Genomic DNA, 16,385 nt, shown 5'->3' with positions numbered 1-16,385 from the left:
TGTTTATTTTTTATTAATGAAGAGTGTTTTGTTGTAATTACGCAGGCATAACATATATTTTCTCATTTGTTTAAAGTTATCACAATAAATGCAGGTCACACTGTACGACATTCAACACCGAAATGACCTTTACTCTGAACTTTGACAGAAGCATTACCTTTATGTACTGCAGGTTACACGTTACACATACATATAAGTGATAATAAAGCATAAAACAAAACGTTTCTTCCAGGATCTTTTTAATTTTCTTGTAAACTTGTGAAATGTCAGCAAACCTCATCAATAAAAAATATATTTTGAAGTCTGAAATATAAGTTTATTATGTCTAGCACCTTATTGTGTTTAGACAATCCTGTTGCAACTAATGTATGTTGTGCTTATGCGTATGATCCGTGATTGATTAGTTAATACAGCTAGTACTGGAGGAATATTAAGGTTAGTAGTAAGAATATAAAGTATATCTATATGCATTTGTAGATTTCAATTACAATGCATATCTTTCCAAGGCTGTTTTCTCACTTCAGTATCACTTACATTCACCAAACACTCCAGTTTTATTCCTATTTATATTCTGAAAGTGTTTACAGAGGGATTTATTCATTTAACATTTGCTTGATTTATACATTTCATAAAAACATGGTGATTTTTGTAGGCTTTTTGGATGTTGACAGTATTTTCTGATTTATGAGACATCCAAAATCATCTGTGTAAAAAACTTAAAATGAAACAAGAATTTTGAACCTGGTTTTATCCAATGTTTAGATTTCTGTTCTGGAAATGTATGCAAATTAGCACAACATTAGATAAGGCATCATTCACATATTTAAACATAACATTTTAGAAAACTTGCGATACAAAACAATTTTCTTTATGTACTGTGATAAATCAAATGGGGATATACTACTACAAAATTTTCACCTGTTGTGTTTTGCCTCAAGTAATTTATGTTCAGATCTACATTGTAAAACTGCAGGTGTGTTTCAAATAAGGGTGCAAAACAGTTGTGTTGATACTTCGATTGTCTTGCCATATTCTGGATTTTCAGCAAAATGGATTGTTTCCGCAGCTTTGAGTTCCTCAAAAACAATAATCTAAATGATCGAAAAAGAAAAGAAAAGATTGACATGTATTACATTTCATAGATTTAAAGGAAGGCAGATTTTGTATTGATTCATGCAGAATAAATTGTCTAGAACCAGTTTATGGCTTCAGCTATACTTCACCACAGTGAAATGTTTATTTGTCTACATAATTACACGCAGCTAGTCACCTCATTATCGCCACTCCTGAGCCAGGGACCGGGGAGATAGAGAGTTTTCTGAGGACCAACCGACCAGTGGCGTCCAAGATTTTGTCCGTTCACAAAAACCACTCCTTTACTCCAGTTCTGCCAACAATGTGAGGAAACATGTCAGTCAAAGATAAAAAGCAAATGTGAAGAAAACAAAATAAAACTGTGTAGAAATTTTCTGAATACTCACCGGCAGCTTCACAAAAGTATCCGTGGGCTGATCCACTACTAGGTTTCCCCTGAAAAACGCAGGGTAGGAGGGCTTCTGACCGACAGACATCCATTTCTGTGACTGCAGTCTAATAAAAATTGAGAGATTCAGTTTTGTCCTATGATTTTAAAAATGTGTACATTATTTACCCTGATATTTTCTTATTTATAATTAGAAATTATTAAGATAAGGCTCATCAAACTTGAGTAAGAAAGCATCTGTCTAGACCGGAGGTCGGCAACCCGCGGCTCTAGAGCCGCATGCGGCTCTTTAGCGCCCCCCTTGTGGCTCCCTGGAGCTTTTTCAAAAATGTATTAAAATGGAAAAAATATATATTTTTTGTTTTCATATGGTTTATGTAGGAGGACAAACATGACACAAACATTCTTAACGTTTTTCAATGCTTTACAAATGTGTATAATAAATATTAAATTTCAACATTTCTGTCAACGAAGATTTGCGTCATAGCCATCGATGTCACTTTCCCGCTGAAAGCGCGCTCCCTCAGCTGGACTGATTGGCAAAAGAACCTGCTGCGTGACTGGATTTAATAGAGGAAACTGCGAAAACGCGAGTAAAAACAAACGAATTACACTAAAGGTTGGACTCGAAAGTGTTTCTTACAACTTGTCAAATAAACCTAATCCATGGATATTGACATGTAGCCAGGAGTCGTGTTTCCTGACATTTATATGTGCCTGATTTGACGCCGAGGAAATACATAAAGCAAATCTGCCTGTGAATATTTTATATAACTACAATATAGGTAACTTAGGTTTAAATCCGCGTAATTAGGCTACTTAACGTTATATCAATGTTATATATATCGTCATATTGTCCATCCCTAAAACATATAGTTTTATAGTATAGTTTTTGTCAGTGTTTATTTTAAAACGCACAATTATGCAGAATATAAGATGGAAAATATTTAATAGATGATTTGTCAACATAATATATAACAATACAATATATATGGAATGATTTTACCTTAAAATCCAACAATTTGACACAAAATGATAACTGCAAATCCATGTTTCTCTGCTGGAGTCCAGCTGTTTCTGTGGATTGCACCGATCCATTTGCTTCTTTTTTCTGTAGCTTTCAGCAGTTTTTAAATATATACCTCGGGAATACCTCATTATGTATTTGTAGCCTATTTAGTCATTTTGATAGTAGGCTAATATAGCTAATATACACTTACAGCCTGTGTTGCCTTCATATAAGGCTTTTAATTTTTTGCGGCTCCAGACAGATTTGTTTTTTGTTTTTTTGGTCCAATATGGCTCTTTGAACATTTTGGGTTGCCGACCCCTGGTCTAGACAATAGTAAGATAATAGTAGAATAATTAGTAGGTTGTAGGCACAGTAGAAATTATATATCTTCAGGTAAGGCCTAAGGTGAGAGATGGAACCAGTTCTTAAACCCCAGATAAGCCAGGAATTTTTACCTTACAATTCTGACTTTTTTCACGGAATTGCGAGTTTATATCTCACAACTCTGACTTTTTCCCTCGATTCTGAGTTTATAGTTGACTTTTTTCCCCAGAATAGCAAGAAAAAAGTCAGAATTGTGAGACAAAAAGTCACAATTATCTTTTTTATTTTTTATTCCGTGGCAGAAACAAGCTTCCATACGCTTTAGACACACAATACAGAAGCAAATACTCAGAATTAACCTGTTTATGAAACTGGTTTTCATATCCAAACAGTACATGGAGAATTTTTTTAGGGGTACATCTTGCAGAGTTATATCTCCAATAAGCCCTGTATGGATGAAAACAATAATGAATTCAAAGTCAAAGTGTTGTTATGGTCACTACATACATTATAATATATCTATTACAATATTGTGACATACAGCTAAACAATGTCAATTTTTTTATTTTTTATTAAATAACTCTTATCACACCTTTCTGCTGGCTGTCCAGAGCTGGACCATAGTTCACTCGCCCACAGTTCTCAACAAGCAAACTCAAGGTCCTCTCACTCTGGAAGAAAAATCAGCGAAACACACAATAATTCATCATAAAATGTAATTAGTGCAAGATTATATGAATACATACTAGGAAAAAGATTGTTGAAAATGAGCTCAAAGTGCTTTAAAATACTACTACTCATAATAATTATTATGCTAGCAACTTTTATAGTTATATTAACTTTTATGTTGTATTATAACCTTGTGTAAAATTTTTATTTACCTAGAGTGCATCATATTTACCTTACTGTGAGGTATTTTAACTCTCTGAGTTCTGTAGTCCAAAACACCAATCAGTTCTCTATCAATAAACACCTTCAAAAGAGATTAGAATTAATTAGAATTTGTTTCTCTCCTTGATTTGATATGTTTGTTATTGTTATCCATTACAACCTTTATAAAATGGAGGCCAAAACAGATAGGAAAAGATCTTACTAGAGCTCTGTCATGAACATGGTTCCTTGAGTTGAGTTCTCCACCTGAATAAATGTCAGTCTGATAGAGCGTGTACCCATAGGACTGACCATTGTTGTGGTTTGCAGGAAGGTTCTCCATGCTGATAGGATCATCAGCTCGGAAATGCTATTGGACAAATGGTGTATAGTCATTTTGAGAACAATTCTTGTCAAATGTTTTCTCCACTTTCTATTTTTTTCCTATAACATGAAACAGCATACGCAAAACCATTTTTCTTTCCTGATGCGATGTATTTCCTAGTGAAATACCTAATGAAATGGAACCTCAGAAGCTCAAACATGCATGCTTGATGTGTGAAAAACCAATGAAGTTTGTGCTCATGAACCAAGCAAGCACAGTTATGTTTCTGTTTAACATATTTGTGTTATGTTATGTTGTGTTTATGTTTTGTTTATGTGAATTCTATTCATCATATAATGTAATTGTTTCTCTTCAGAAGACTTGGATTCAACTTCTCAATTTATATGGATTAAGTTTACAATGTCTTTATAAACTTTTCGAAGATTGAAAATTGCTATTGTTATGTGAATATTGTTTCCATTGAGGGACAAAAAAATATGAGACAATACTTTAAAAAAAAAAATGCCATCTTAATTTGTGTTCCTAAGATGAAAAAAAGTCTTGTGTTTTTGGAACAACATGAAGGTGAGTTTTTCATTTTTGGGTGACTAACCCTTTAAGGGAAAGTAAAGAAGTAAAAGGAAGAATGTTATAGTGGGATACATTGTTCTTACTGTTTCTGCACACTGAAGAGTCTCCCATAGAGAAATGTAATGAGAAACAACCACTGACTCATATGCTCTTCTGCTCTGCACAGCTGGCGGCTCTGATATTGGTTCTTCTGTCATAGATAGAGACAAACAGACACAAAGAGACAAGCAGAGAAGGACGGAGAGATTCAGCTCCATAAATACAATTTTAAAACGGTGGATTCTGCAATCAGGGACCACAGTGTAGAAACGTACTGTTGTAGGTGCTCAGCAGGTTCCTCAAGAGATGATACTTGGTTGTATAATCACCGCTCTCAGTCAAAGGAGCATCATAATCTAAAAGAGACGAGGAAGGGACGATGTTTAAAGGGTTATGAAAATAATGAAAATTCTGTCATTTATTTCTTACCCTCATGCCGTTCCACACCCGTAAGACCTTCGTTAATCTTCAGAACACAAATTAAGATATTTTAGTTGAAATCCGATGGCTCCGTCAGGCCTCCGTAGGGAGCAATGACATTTCCTCTCTCAAGATCCATTAATGTACTAAAAACATATTTAAATCGGTTTATGTGAGTACAGTGGTTCAATATTAATATTATAAAGCGACGAGAATATTTTTGGAGCGCCAAAAAAACTAAATAACGACTTATATAGTGATGGCCGATTTCAAAACACTGCTTCATGAAGCATCGGAGCAAAATGAATCAGCTTGTCGAATCATGATTCAGATCGCGTGTCAAACTGCCAACAGCTGAAATCACATGACTTTGGCGCTCCGAACAGCAGATTCGACACACTGATTCATAACGCTCCGATGCTTCCTGAAGCAGTGTTTTGAAATCGGCCATCACTATATAAGTCGTTATTTAGTTTTTTTTTGGCGCTCCAAAAATATCCTCGTCGCTTTATAATATTAATATTGTACCACTGTACTCACATGAACTGATTTCAATATGTTTTTAGTACCTTTATGGATCTTCAGAGAGGAAGTGTCATTGCTCCCTATGGAGGCCTCACGGAGCCATCGGATTTCAACTAAAATATCTTAATTTGTGTTCTGAAGATTAACGAAGGGCTTACGGGTGTGGAACGACATGAGGGTGAGTAATAAATGACAGAATTTTCATTTTTGGGTGAACTAACCCTTTAAGTGCCAATTGCTTTAAAAACACCGTTACAATACCATTCAAAAGTTTGGGGACAGTAAGATTTTTGATACTCTTATGTTCAACATTTTATTTTATCAAAAATACTGTAAAAACAGTAATACCGTAGCTGCTCGTCTGTGGTTTGTAGGTGCCAAAGTCAGCTGCACCGTTCATGAATCCAAAGTTGGTTCCTCCATGAAACATGTAAAAATTGATGGAGATGCCTCGATCCAGAAGCTCTCGCACTATGGAGATCATTTCTGTCATAACAGAAGAAATGCAGACACAATATGTGTCAAAGCAGAAATTACCACACAGTAAAGTATATACTGACAAGACAAAATGGATCATGCAATGCAAATGGATTGTTTTTCACAAACATACACATATTTATGCATTGTGTCATGCAAAAAGAAGGTTTAGATACAGATTTAAAGGCAATGCCTATTCTAGTCTAGGTGGTTTGTTCTCTCTCGGCCTTGGTAGAACGTCCACATGCCCACTTTGATGAGACAGATCCTTTACCTTGAGCAGCGAAAACATGATGAGGTTCTCCCCAGACATCAAACCACCCAGACCAATACTCCATCACCATCAGCGGCTTCTTTGGCTGCAGCACAGACATGTTCAGATCTCTTTTGTGCAGCCTATATGCTGTAGGTTAGTTTTATAAAATGTTGCTGCACAATTAATTCAGTATTTTATACAATCATGTACTATTTGTAGGAGTTGCATTGTTCATTAAGCCTTATGTCTATCATATATCTGTATAATATAGGAGGTTTTACTTAGGCTGTAAGAAATATAGCATATTTAATTTATTCAAAGTAAATTGATGAATACAACTGCAAATAAGGAAAAATATGAAAACCTAAAATCTAAAATCTTTACTGACCTGCAATTCTGCTAAATGCTGTACATCACCGAATGACAGTCTCTGCAGGTTCACTGTCTGCAAGACTTTTAGAAAGAGAGAGAACAATTCAATTTAATCTGTGGGAGAAGAGCTTTACTTACCTACTGTTCAAAGTTTGGGGTCAGTAAGATTTTTTTTTAAAGAAATGAATAAGCAAGGATGCATTAAATTGATCAAAATTAAAATTTTACATTGTTACAGAAAATCTATTTAAAATAAATGCTGTTCTTTTGAACCTTGCATTCATCAGATATACTGAAAAAAAAAAATGAAAATGTGAAGCAGCACAACTGTTTTCAACATTGATAATTAGAAATGTTTCTTGAGCAGCAAATCAGCATATTAGAATGATTTCTAAAGGATCATGTGACTCTGAAGACTGGAGTAATGATGTTGAAACTTCAGCTTTGACTATTTAATTTTAAAATACATTAAAATAGAAAACATTTTATTTGATAATATTTTTGATAAAATAAATGCAGCCTTGGTGAGCATAAGAGACTTCTGTCAAGAACATTAAACATCTCTCTGACCCCAAACTATTGAACAGTAGAGTAAACACGATGAAATGATCGCACATGTGCAAAATACTATTATAGCACTGTAACTGTAATTAACAATCCCAAAAATATGAACATCCTATGCATATCGCATTATTAACACGCAGTAGGAACACTAAATAAATGAATGCATATCTAAGCGTTACCTCCATCCACCCGTCCGCATTTTAACCCTTCGTGGTTGTCTGATGTCAAAAGAAGCTCAGAGATTCCCCGGGACAGTAACGCCTGTTGATTTTGAGAACAAACTGTGTATGTATAAAAGAAATGGATTACCATATTGAAGAGTAAAAAGATAATGATTGCATTTCATTCCATACCTCTTTGATGAACGACAGGTATTGCTCATCCTTTGCATATGAACCATATTCATTCTCTACTTGAACAGCAATAATAGGGCCTCCATTCTTAAACTGCAGGGAGAGCAAATGTAGGCAGTTTCAATATGATAATTAACAACTGTAATTTATTCAATAATTTCAACAAATAAAAACTGGTAAAACAAAACGTCACCTGGAGGGGTGTGATTCTCGGAATCAGATTATCAAAGTACGAGTTCACAGCACTTGTGAAACCAGGGTAAGTCGTTCTTAATTTCATTTTCTTATCTTGCAGCAGCCAGCTAATTAAAATAAGGTATATATAAAAAAGTATTACCAATGAAAACCTGTCATATTAAGTTTAAAGACTAAAGCAAACAACAAAAGATGCACACACATCCACCACAAAAATATAAAAATAAATCATTTATTTTACCACTAACCTTGGTAAGCCACCCAAATCCCACTCAGCACATATATATGGTCCTGGACGCAGAATCACCCAGAGGCCTAATTCGCCTGCAAGACGAATATACGCCCTTTAAACAAGCAAAAGAGTTCTGATGAGTACAGTGGTGAAAATAGAACATGGCATGAAAAGTTTATTGCTGAGGCAAGCATCAGTGTGGCTCATACATGCCTGTGAGGGGTTTCTGACCCCTGAAAAAAATTCTTATACTGAATGCGAGATTAAACTAACAAGCCATGTATGAAAATCGAAATATCAGAGACTGATTTGGTACAATAACCACCCAGAACACAGATAACCCTCCTAGCATCTCTAATATTTTCTTCTTATTCTTATAGTAATTATAGGTCACACTTTATAGTACTGTAGGTGTCTTTAACTACCACATACTTGTATCAAAACAAAAATTGTTAGGTGCAAAACAAAAACATTTACTGGTAGTGAGGTGGGATATGAGTATGGTTAGGGACAGGACTGGTAGTATGGGTAGGTTTAAAGGTGCTAAAGAGGATCTTTTCGTCGACTGAGAAACCAAAGACTGTTAGTGAGTTTTTGAAACGAGCGCATGCGTAAGAACAACCCCCCTCCTTCACAGCTCATTTCGAGGGAACGCCTCCCAAAACTCGTGCACGAGTATTGGAACACGAGTGTTTACCACCGGCATTCGCTGTGTCGTTTTAGTGGATTCATTATGTCGGACTCACCGCAGGTAACTCATAATCTGCAGTTGTTACTCCTGTCTCCTGACAAAAACATTGCATGCGGCGCCTGTGGAGTGTGGAAAGTTACTGGAGCGCGCAGCCGCGCACGTCTCTCACAATGAACGTCATGGCAGTGATTGACAAGCCAGAGGGCCAATCCGCGCACGTCTCTCACAAGGAACGTCACGGCAGTGATTGACAAGCCAGAGGGCCAATCGTTTACGCGATTGGCTGATGTTTTTAAGGCCCTACCTCGTGCACAGATGATGTATATTAATATTATTACTTTCAGTGCACCTAATAAATAGTCTTTTATCAGTTAGTAAACACAGTTTCAAGTAATATTGCAAAAATGTATAAAACAAAACATCCTCTTTAGCACCTATAAGGGTGGGTTAAGGCGTAAGGGAAGGGTCAACAGTGTAATTCTAGATATGATTACAGAAATTCATTACAGCTGTAATTACATGCAGGTATTAAATATAAGCACGTGGTAAAAACATGTTATGTGCACAATAAGTGCATAGTACCAAATGATTAATTTAAAGGTAGGCACACAGTAGATACTTAATATAAAATAAGCAGGAACCCCAACCAAAAAAAATAAATATATAAATAAAAATAAATAGAAACATCACTTACTCCATATCCAGCTGCTCCTGAAACAGATAAACTCCTCTTTCTGGTTCATGCAGATTCCATGGCACATACCTGACAGACAGAACAAATATGACTCTTCAAGAAGATTTTGAGAGTGAAAAAAACTGTCCTTGAACCCCTGTCATGGTCGTACGTGGTGAGAGTATTGAGACCACAGGCCTTCAGTTTCAGCAGCCGGTCTCTCCAGTATGCCTTTGGGACCCGAAAGTAATGAATGGAGCCTCCCAGGATGAGAAATGGTGCTCCCTCTAAAGTGAAGTGGGTCGAGTCTGCCCTCAGTCCCTCTCTCGCTGACATTCTCTGAAAGAGCCACAACAAGATTAAAAAAAATGACAGAATATTTTATATAAAATACAGCACCTATGTATGTTTACACTGGATCTAAAAACAACAACAGTTTGGTGCAGTTTGTGTAGTTACTGCATTTTGCCTTTGTAGTGTCCCTATTGACATTTTTTTGTAAACAGCAATGTTAAGTGTACTTTAAGAGAGTACACTTTCATGACTGTTTCTTAACACACTTTTAAAAGTGCATTTTGTAATAATGTCAAATAAAAATTTGATTTTAAAGTAAATTTTAAATCATTTCGTTTTAATGATCTTTTGTCCTGCTTTAAAGAAGTACGCTTATTTTGATGTGTTGACTAACATACTAAAGCATGTGTAAAGTACTTGGTTAAAAATTTTAACTGTATTGTGTTACTTGAAATTACATTTAAATCTAAACAGGTCTAAACAGGAATTTCATCATTTCAAAAGTGTAATTACTAATGTATTTAAATACATGACACACAATAAATTATACTATTTACTATATACTAATTTGTCAGTACATTCAGCACAGTTTAACTATATTTCAAAAGATGTACTTTCAGAAGTAATAATGAAATTACATATAAAGACGTACTTAAGCACTCTTAAGTTCAACTGATTGGATTTAATATAAATTTCAACTATGATACATTTAAATTTTATTGTAAATGACATGCAATTAAGTGTCTTAAACAGCATATAATGTCATGCTTAAGTATATTATTTTAAAGCATATTATTTCCCTAATAAGTACTCTTTTAAATGTTTGCTTTTAACAATGGTTAGTAGTAGTAATGTTATTAGAACACTGAGCAATTTGAATCAAACGGCTCTAATTAAAAATAACATATACTACAGATAACAACACAGACGTACAAATTATATATTAGCCAAACGAAGAGTCTTACCTTACATTAACAAAAAAAATCATACAACGCAATTACACTGGCTGTTATTAAGAGAGGAGCACTAATCAAAGCTGTGGCCACTGTACCAGACGGAGCAAAGGGAAATCAATGAAGCAATGTCCAGAATACACTGATACAAAGAGAACAATGCAAGCTTTGTTTTGATGGGCAAACAAACATATAGGTTCAATGTTCAAGGTTCTTTATTTGTCACATGCAAATACATGTGAAATGGTTTTCCTCTAGGTTCTCTCCCACAATGCAACAATAATTACAACTATATATGATCCTTCAGAAATCAAATAAAAAAAATAAATAAATATATATATATATATATATATATATATATATATATATATATATATATATATATATATATATATATATGTTCGGGGTCAGAGGTTTTTTTTTTGGAAAGAAATCTTTTATTCAGCAAGGATGCATTAAATTGATCAAAAGTGACAGTATAGACATTTATAATGTTGCAAAAGCTTTGTATTTCAGATAAATGCTGTTCTTTTAAACTTTTTATTCATTAAATAATCCTGAAAAAATTGTACACATCCGTTTTCAACATTGATAATAATAATAAATGTTTCTTGAGCAGCAAATTGGCATATTAAAATGATTTCTGAAGGATCATGTGACACTGAAGACTGGAGTAATGATGCTGAAAATTCAGCTTTGATCACAGGAATAAATTACATTTTAAAATATATGAAATATATGGATATATAAAACATTGTAATAACATTTATTTACTATTGTTTTACATATTTATTACTGTTTTTGCTGTATTTTGGCTCAAATAAATGAAACATTACAAAATCGTTCAGTCCAAAAACTTTTGACTGGTAGTGTGTGTGTGTATATATATATATATATATATATATATATATATATACACACACTCATCAAATGTCCTCATTCAATAGCCAGATTGCCTATGGATAAAAACTCCTTCTCAGTCTCTCTGTATTAGTTATCAGGATCCGGTAAAACTTCCTTGATGGGAGCAATGACAATAGCTGTGTCCAGGATGGTGAAAGTCTAATTCTTTTGGCACTGGTCCTGCATCTCTAAGTGTAAATGTTTTTAATGCAGGTGAGCGATGTCCTGATGGCTTTCTGTGCTGACCTTACCAGTCTGGACAACGCTTTCTGATCTTGTTCTGTTGTGCTTCCAACCCAGGATATAATACTCCCTGTGAGGTTGTGAATAGGCTCTCCATGGATCCATTATATAAAGTCCTCAGCACTTTTTGGGAAACATTAAACCTGGCCAGCCATCGTAACTTAAAGTTGCATTGATTTGCCCTTGTTACCAGGTGATGTATATGCACTTTCCAGGAAAGATCTTCTGTAAAATACACACAAAGATATTAAAAACTACTCACCCTTTCAACTGTGGCCCCATCAATCATCAAAGAGCTGTAATCACTTGATTCCTCCCACAGTCGACCATCATCTGCTTAGCCTTAGTGACATTCAGAGAGAGATTATTAATATGACACCATGTGGAGAGAGCATCCACTTCCTAATGAGGCCTACCACCACTGTGTCATCGGCAAACTTCACCAGTTTGTTAGAACTGTGTTTAGCCATGCAGTCGCTGGTATAGAGGGAGTAAAGCAGGGGACTGAGGACAGAGCCTTGAGGGGCTCCGAGGTAGAGGGTGCGGGTAGAGGAGGTGTAGTTTCCATGTTAACCACCTGGGAGCATCCTGTTCAAAAAATCCAAGATCCAGTGACAAATATAGGACGACAGCCTTAGAATTTGAAGCTTTTTGCAGAGGTGTAAGGGGACAACACTGGTAAAAGCAGAGCTATTTTCCTGATCCAGATGTGAAAGAGCATAGTGTAAAATGTGGTTAATAGCATCATCTGTAGACCAATTAGGACTATATGCAAACTGTAAAGGGTCCAGACCACTGGGAGAGAGAGGAACAAATATAAGTTTTGAACAATTTTTCAAAGCATTTCATGACTATATATAGAAGTGACGATAATCGTTCAGACAGGCAGGAGTTTTAAGGGTTTTAGGGACCGGGATACTAACTGAAGACTTAAAACTTGTGGGAACAACACCCTGATTAAAAGAAAGATTAAAAATAGTTGTAAAAACTGATGCTGATTGATTAGCACAGAATTTTAATACGCATCCAGGGATATGGTCTGGCCCACATGCTTTCCTGATGTTAACTTTATTATATCCATTTCAGTAATGACCAGATCTTCCTTTTCCCAAAAAACTTTTGTTTTTCCTCATCTGTACTAATATTGCTAACATCTAATCATGAATAAAACATAGTTAAATCATTATCTAAGGTAGCATTGCCATTATTTATAATATAGTCTGCTGTTGTGGTGGTTTGGGGTGGCATACACTACCAGTCAAAAGTTTGGAAACATTACTATTTTTAATGTTTTTGAACAAAGTCTCTTATGCTCATTAAGGCTGCAGTTATTTCATAATAAATACAGAAAAAACAAAAATATTGTGAAATATTATTACAATTTAAAATTATGGTTTTCTATTTTAATATACTTTAAAATATAATTTATTTCTGTGATGCAAAGCTGAATTTTCAGCATCTTTACTCCAATCTTCCGTGTCACATGATCCTTCAGAAATCATTGTAATATGCTGATTTGATATTCACTTATTATCAAAGTTGAAAACAGTTGTATTTCTTAATATTTTTTTTTGGAACCTGTGATGCTTTTTTCAGGATTCATTGATGAATAAAAGGTTAAAAAAAAAACAGCATTTACTCAAAATATAAATATTTTCTAACAATATAAATCTTTACTATCACTTTTTATCAATTAAACACATCCATGCTGAATAAAAGTATTAATTTCTTTAAAAAAAGAAAGAAAGAAAATAAATGACCCCAAACTTTTGAACGGTAGTGTATATTGTCACAAAAGATTTATATTTTTAATAAAAGCTGATATTTTTTAACTTTTTATTCATCAAAGAATCCTGAAAAAGTATCACAGGTTATAAAATAATATTAAGCAGCACAACTGTTTCCAACATTGATAATAAATCAGCACATTACAATGATTTCTGAAGGATCATGTGACACGGAAGACTGGAGTAATGATGCTGAAAATTTGCACCACAGAAATAAATTATATTTTAAAGTATACTATATTAAAATAGAAAACCATAATGTTAAATTGTAGTAATATTTCACAATATTATTGTTTTTTCTGTATTTATTATAAAATAAATGCAGCCTTAATGAGCATAAGAGACTTTGTTCAAAAACATTAAAAACAGTAATGTTTCCAAACTTTAAGGTTTTATAGTTTTGTAAAAGAAAAGTTAGCTATGTTTTTTTAATCCACTCTTTGAAAAAAACTTTTGCCACTTTTGCTTAATTGACCACATGCTGCCACCATGTGGTGTAAACCCAACATCACACAAAAATCAAGTAATCTGTACAAATGTCAAGATATTCACAAACTCAAAGACTGCTTTTTAACAAAACAAAACAAAACCGAACTGTACGACTAAAAAGCAACCATTTCCTTATTTTGCCAACATCACAACAGAATTTGCAGAAACACCCAATATCACTCATAATTCTGAATTTATCTTAGAAATTGACTTAGAAAGTCGCCACTGTAAATCACTGAAACCTTTTCCTGCTCTGAAACAGAAAGAAATCCGATTTGTCTTAGTTTGCTAGATATAGACAGAACAACAACAACAAAAAACTTAGTAAATAATAGAAAATATGTATCAACTGCCCTTACCCTTACTCGATGTGTTGACGTTCACTTTGTAACAGGAAGTCGAGGCGGGACATAACTAAACGCTTTTATAAATAGCCAATAGCGTTTAGCGTACGTCTTGCATTTTATTTCTGCACAGTAAAAATAAATAGCTCGCTTTAAGATTACCTTCTTTATTTCCCGAGGTTTATGAGATCCTGTGTCAGCTCCAGCCCTGGTTCCAGCTCCCTATCCCACTCCAGTCTTGACAACAGTGTAATACACAATCTCAATCTGAGTAGATATATAAACAGGTTGTCAGTCAAATAATGCACAGCACAGCAGAAGAGTTAGACTATATTTCAGTCATTTCAAAGTATTGCTTGTCTCTCATTAAACTATACTTCTAAAAAAATTAATAGGCTATAAATAAAACGAAATCCTCTGCTTAGCTCGTGTTGTAGTTCTCTTGCTGCCTCAGCTCAAGCTGAACGAGTTTCACTGGCTTCGTGAAAGTGATGGACATCGCTACGTTTTTTTGTTTGTTTGGGTTTTTTTGCCATTAAATTAATATTTATATTATATCATAGGCTCTATTTTGTCACTGTCTCTGGCTCTCATTAAAGCGGCGGATGCTCTTCAGCTCACGCGAAGGTCAGAGTTTTTGAGTTCTTAAATCTGATTGGTTGGCATAATCGTTATTGGTTTTTCAATTCCATTACATAGCGTGAATGCAGGAGTTAGGTGGGCTACTGTGACGTAACACTGTGGCCACGCTATAAAATGGAACGCTGATACTAAGTGTGGCGCAGTTGAGTTCAGGAGAAAGATAGAGTGTGATAGAAGTATTAACAGTGATATTAGAGTTGATATTTGCTTGTTAATATTTTATCAATCCAACTGTGATTCATTACGATCCATTGTGAAGATGGCATTTCTGAGCAAAGTTCTTGCTTGCTTTAGCCGCTTGCCTAAACGGCTCTCAACAAGGCAAAGTGTGCAAGAACTTAGCCACAATCATGAAAAGTCCATCCAGAAACCTCCAGAAGATACAGAGGTGGAGATTGAAGAGAGAGACTGTGAGGTATCTTCTGCTGAGATGGAAATATTTGGAGAGAAATTACAGCCGCTTTTCCCAAACACAGTGGCAGAACCACTGATGATTCAGGTGGCACCGCTACATCCTGCTACAGTTGAAGAGGAGCGTCCACCTGAAAGGCGAGGGACAAGAAAGGGTAAGAAGGAGAGGGGAGAGAATTCGAAAACTCCATCCCCCTCAACTGTACAGAATGATTGGATGGAGACATGCAACATGCAGGTGGCACCTTCTGAGGTGGAAACACCTCCATTTACCTCCACCACAGTGGTGAAACCACTGATGATTCAGGTGGCACCCCTACATCCTGCTATGGTAGAAGAGGAGCGTCCCCCCGAAAGGCGAGGGACAAGAAAGAGTAAGAAGGAGAGGGGAGAGAATCCGAAAACTCCACCACCTTCAACTGTACAGAATGATTGGATGGAGACATGCAACATGCAGGTGGCATCTGCTGACGTGGAACCACCTCCATTTACCTCCACCATAGTGGCTGAACCACCCATGATTCAGGTTGCATCGCAACATCCTGGTACAGTTGAGGAGGAGCGACCACCCGAAAGGCGAGGGACAAGAAAGAGTAAGAAGGAGAGGAGAGAGAATTCGAAAACTCCATCCCCCTCAACTATACGGAACGCTTGGATGGAGACATGCAACATGCAGGTCACCCATCCAGAAAATGAAAGGCTGGAAGACGATATAAGGAGAGTGAAAAGAACAAAGATGAAGAGAAAAATTGACCATCCAGAACAATCAACTCCACCACCAACAAAAGTAAAACTGGCTTGGGTAGAAACATCTAATACACAAGTCAGTCATGCACAAAGTACAAAGGCAGAAGAAGATTCAGAGCCTGAAACAATGGTGGAGATACTGACAGTGGCTAAAGAAAAGATAAAGAAGA

The 16,385-nt window shown here is 35.4% G+C and overlaps 1 protein-coding gene across 6 annotated transcripts; it reads right to left on the bottom strand.

The window, feature by feature from the left end:
- Positions 1 to 106: 106 nt before the first annotated feature.
- Positions 107 to 14,709, bottom strand: glb1l2 (galactosidase beta 1 like 2). Of its 6 annotated transcripts, none has more exons than XM_048168456.1 (20): positions 14,578 to 14,709; positions 12,058 to 12,137; positions 9,575 to 9,741; positions 9,424 to 9,492; positions 8,055 to 8,150; positions 7,805 to 7,913; positions 7,612 to 7,704; positions 7,438 to 7,519; positions 6,711 to 6,775; positions 6,341 to 6,425; positions 5,938 to 6,075; positions 4,920 to 5,000; positions 4,689 to 4,795; positions 3,913 to 4,059; positions 3,721 to 3,792; positions 3,412 to 3,490; positions 3,179 to 3,266; positions 1,482 to 1,590; positions 1,271 to 1,387; positions 107 to 1,091 (listed from the first exon to the last, which is right to left on the bottom strand). In XM_048168456.1, exons 2-20 carry the CDS (start codon positions 12,082 to 12,084, stop codon positions 981 to 983), a joined length of 1,842 nt encoding a protein of 613 aa, XP_048024413.1. In that variant the 5' UTR covers positions 12,085 to 12,137; positions 14,578 to 14,709; the 3' UTR covers positions 107 to 980. The 6 variants fall into 6 exon arrangements, with proteins under 6 accessions (XP_048024413.1, XP_048024410.1, XP_048024411.1 ...); XM_048168453.1 differs by having other exon boundaries at positions 12,058 to 12,383; positions 14,578 to 14,702; XM_048168454.1 differs by lacking the exon at positions 14,578 to 14,709 and adding an exon at positions 14,431 to 14,488.
- Between the last annotated feature and the right edge of the window lie 1,676 nt (positions 14,710 to 16,385).

Source organism: Megalobrama amblycephala, linkage group LG19 (assembly GCF_018812025.1).
Source record: "Megalobrama amblycephala isolate DHTTF-2021 linkage group LG19, ASM1881202v1, whole genome shotgun sequence".
NCBI classification, from domain to species: Eukaryota; Metazoa; Chordata; class Actinopteri; order Cypriniformes; family Xenocyprididae; genus Megalobrama; species Megalobrama amblycephala.
This window is presented reverse-complemented; position numbering and strand designations above follow the sequence as displayed.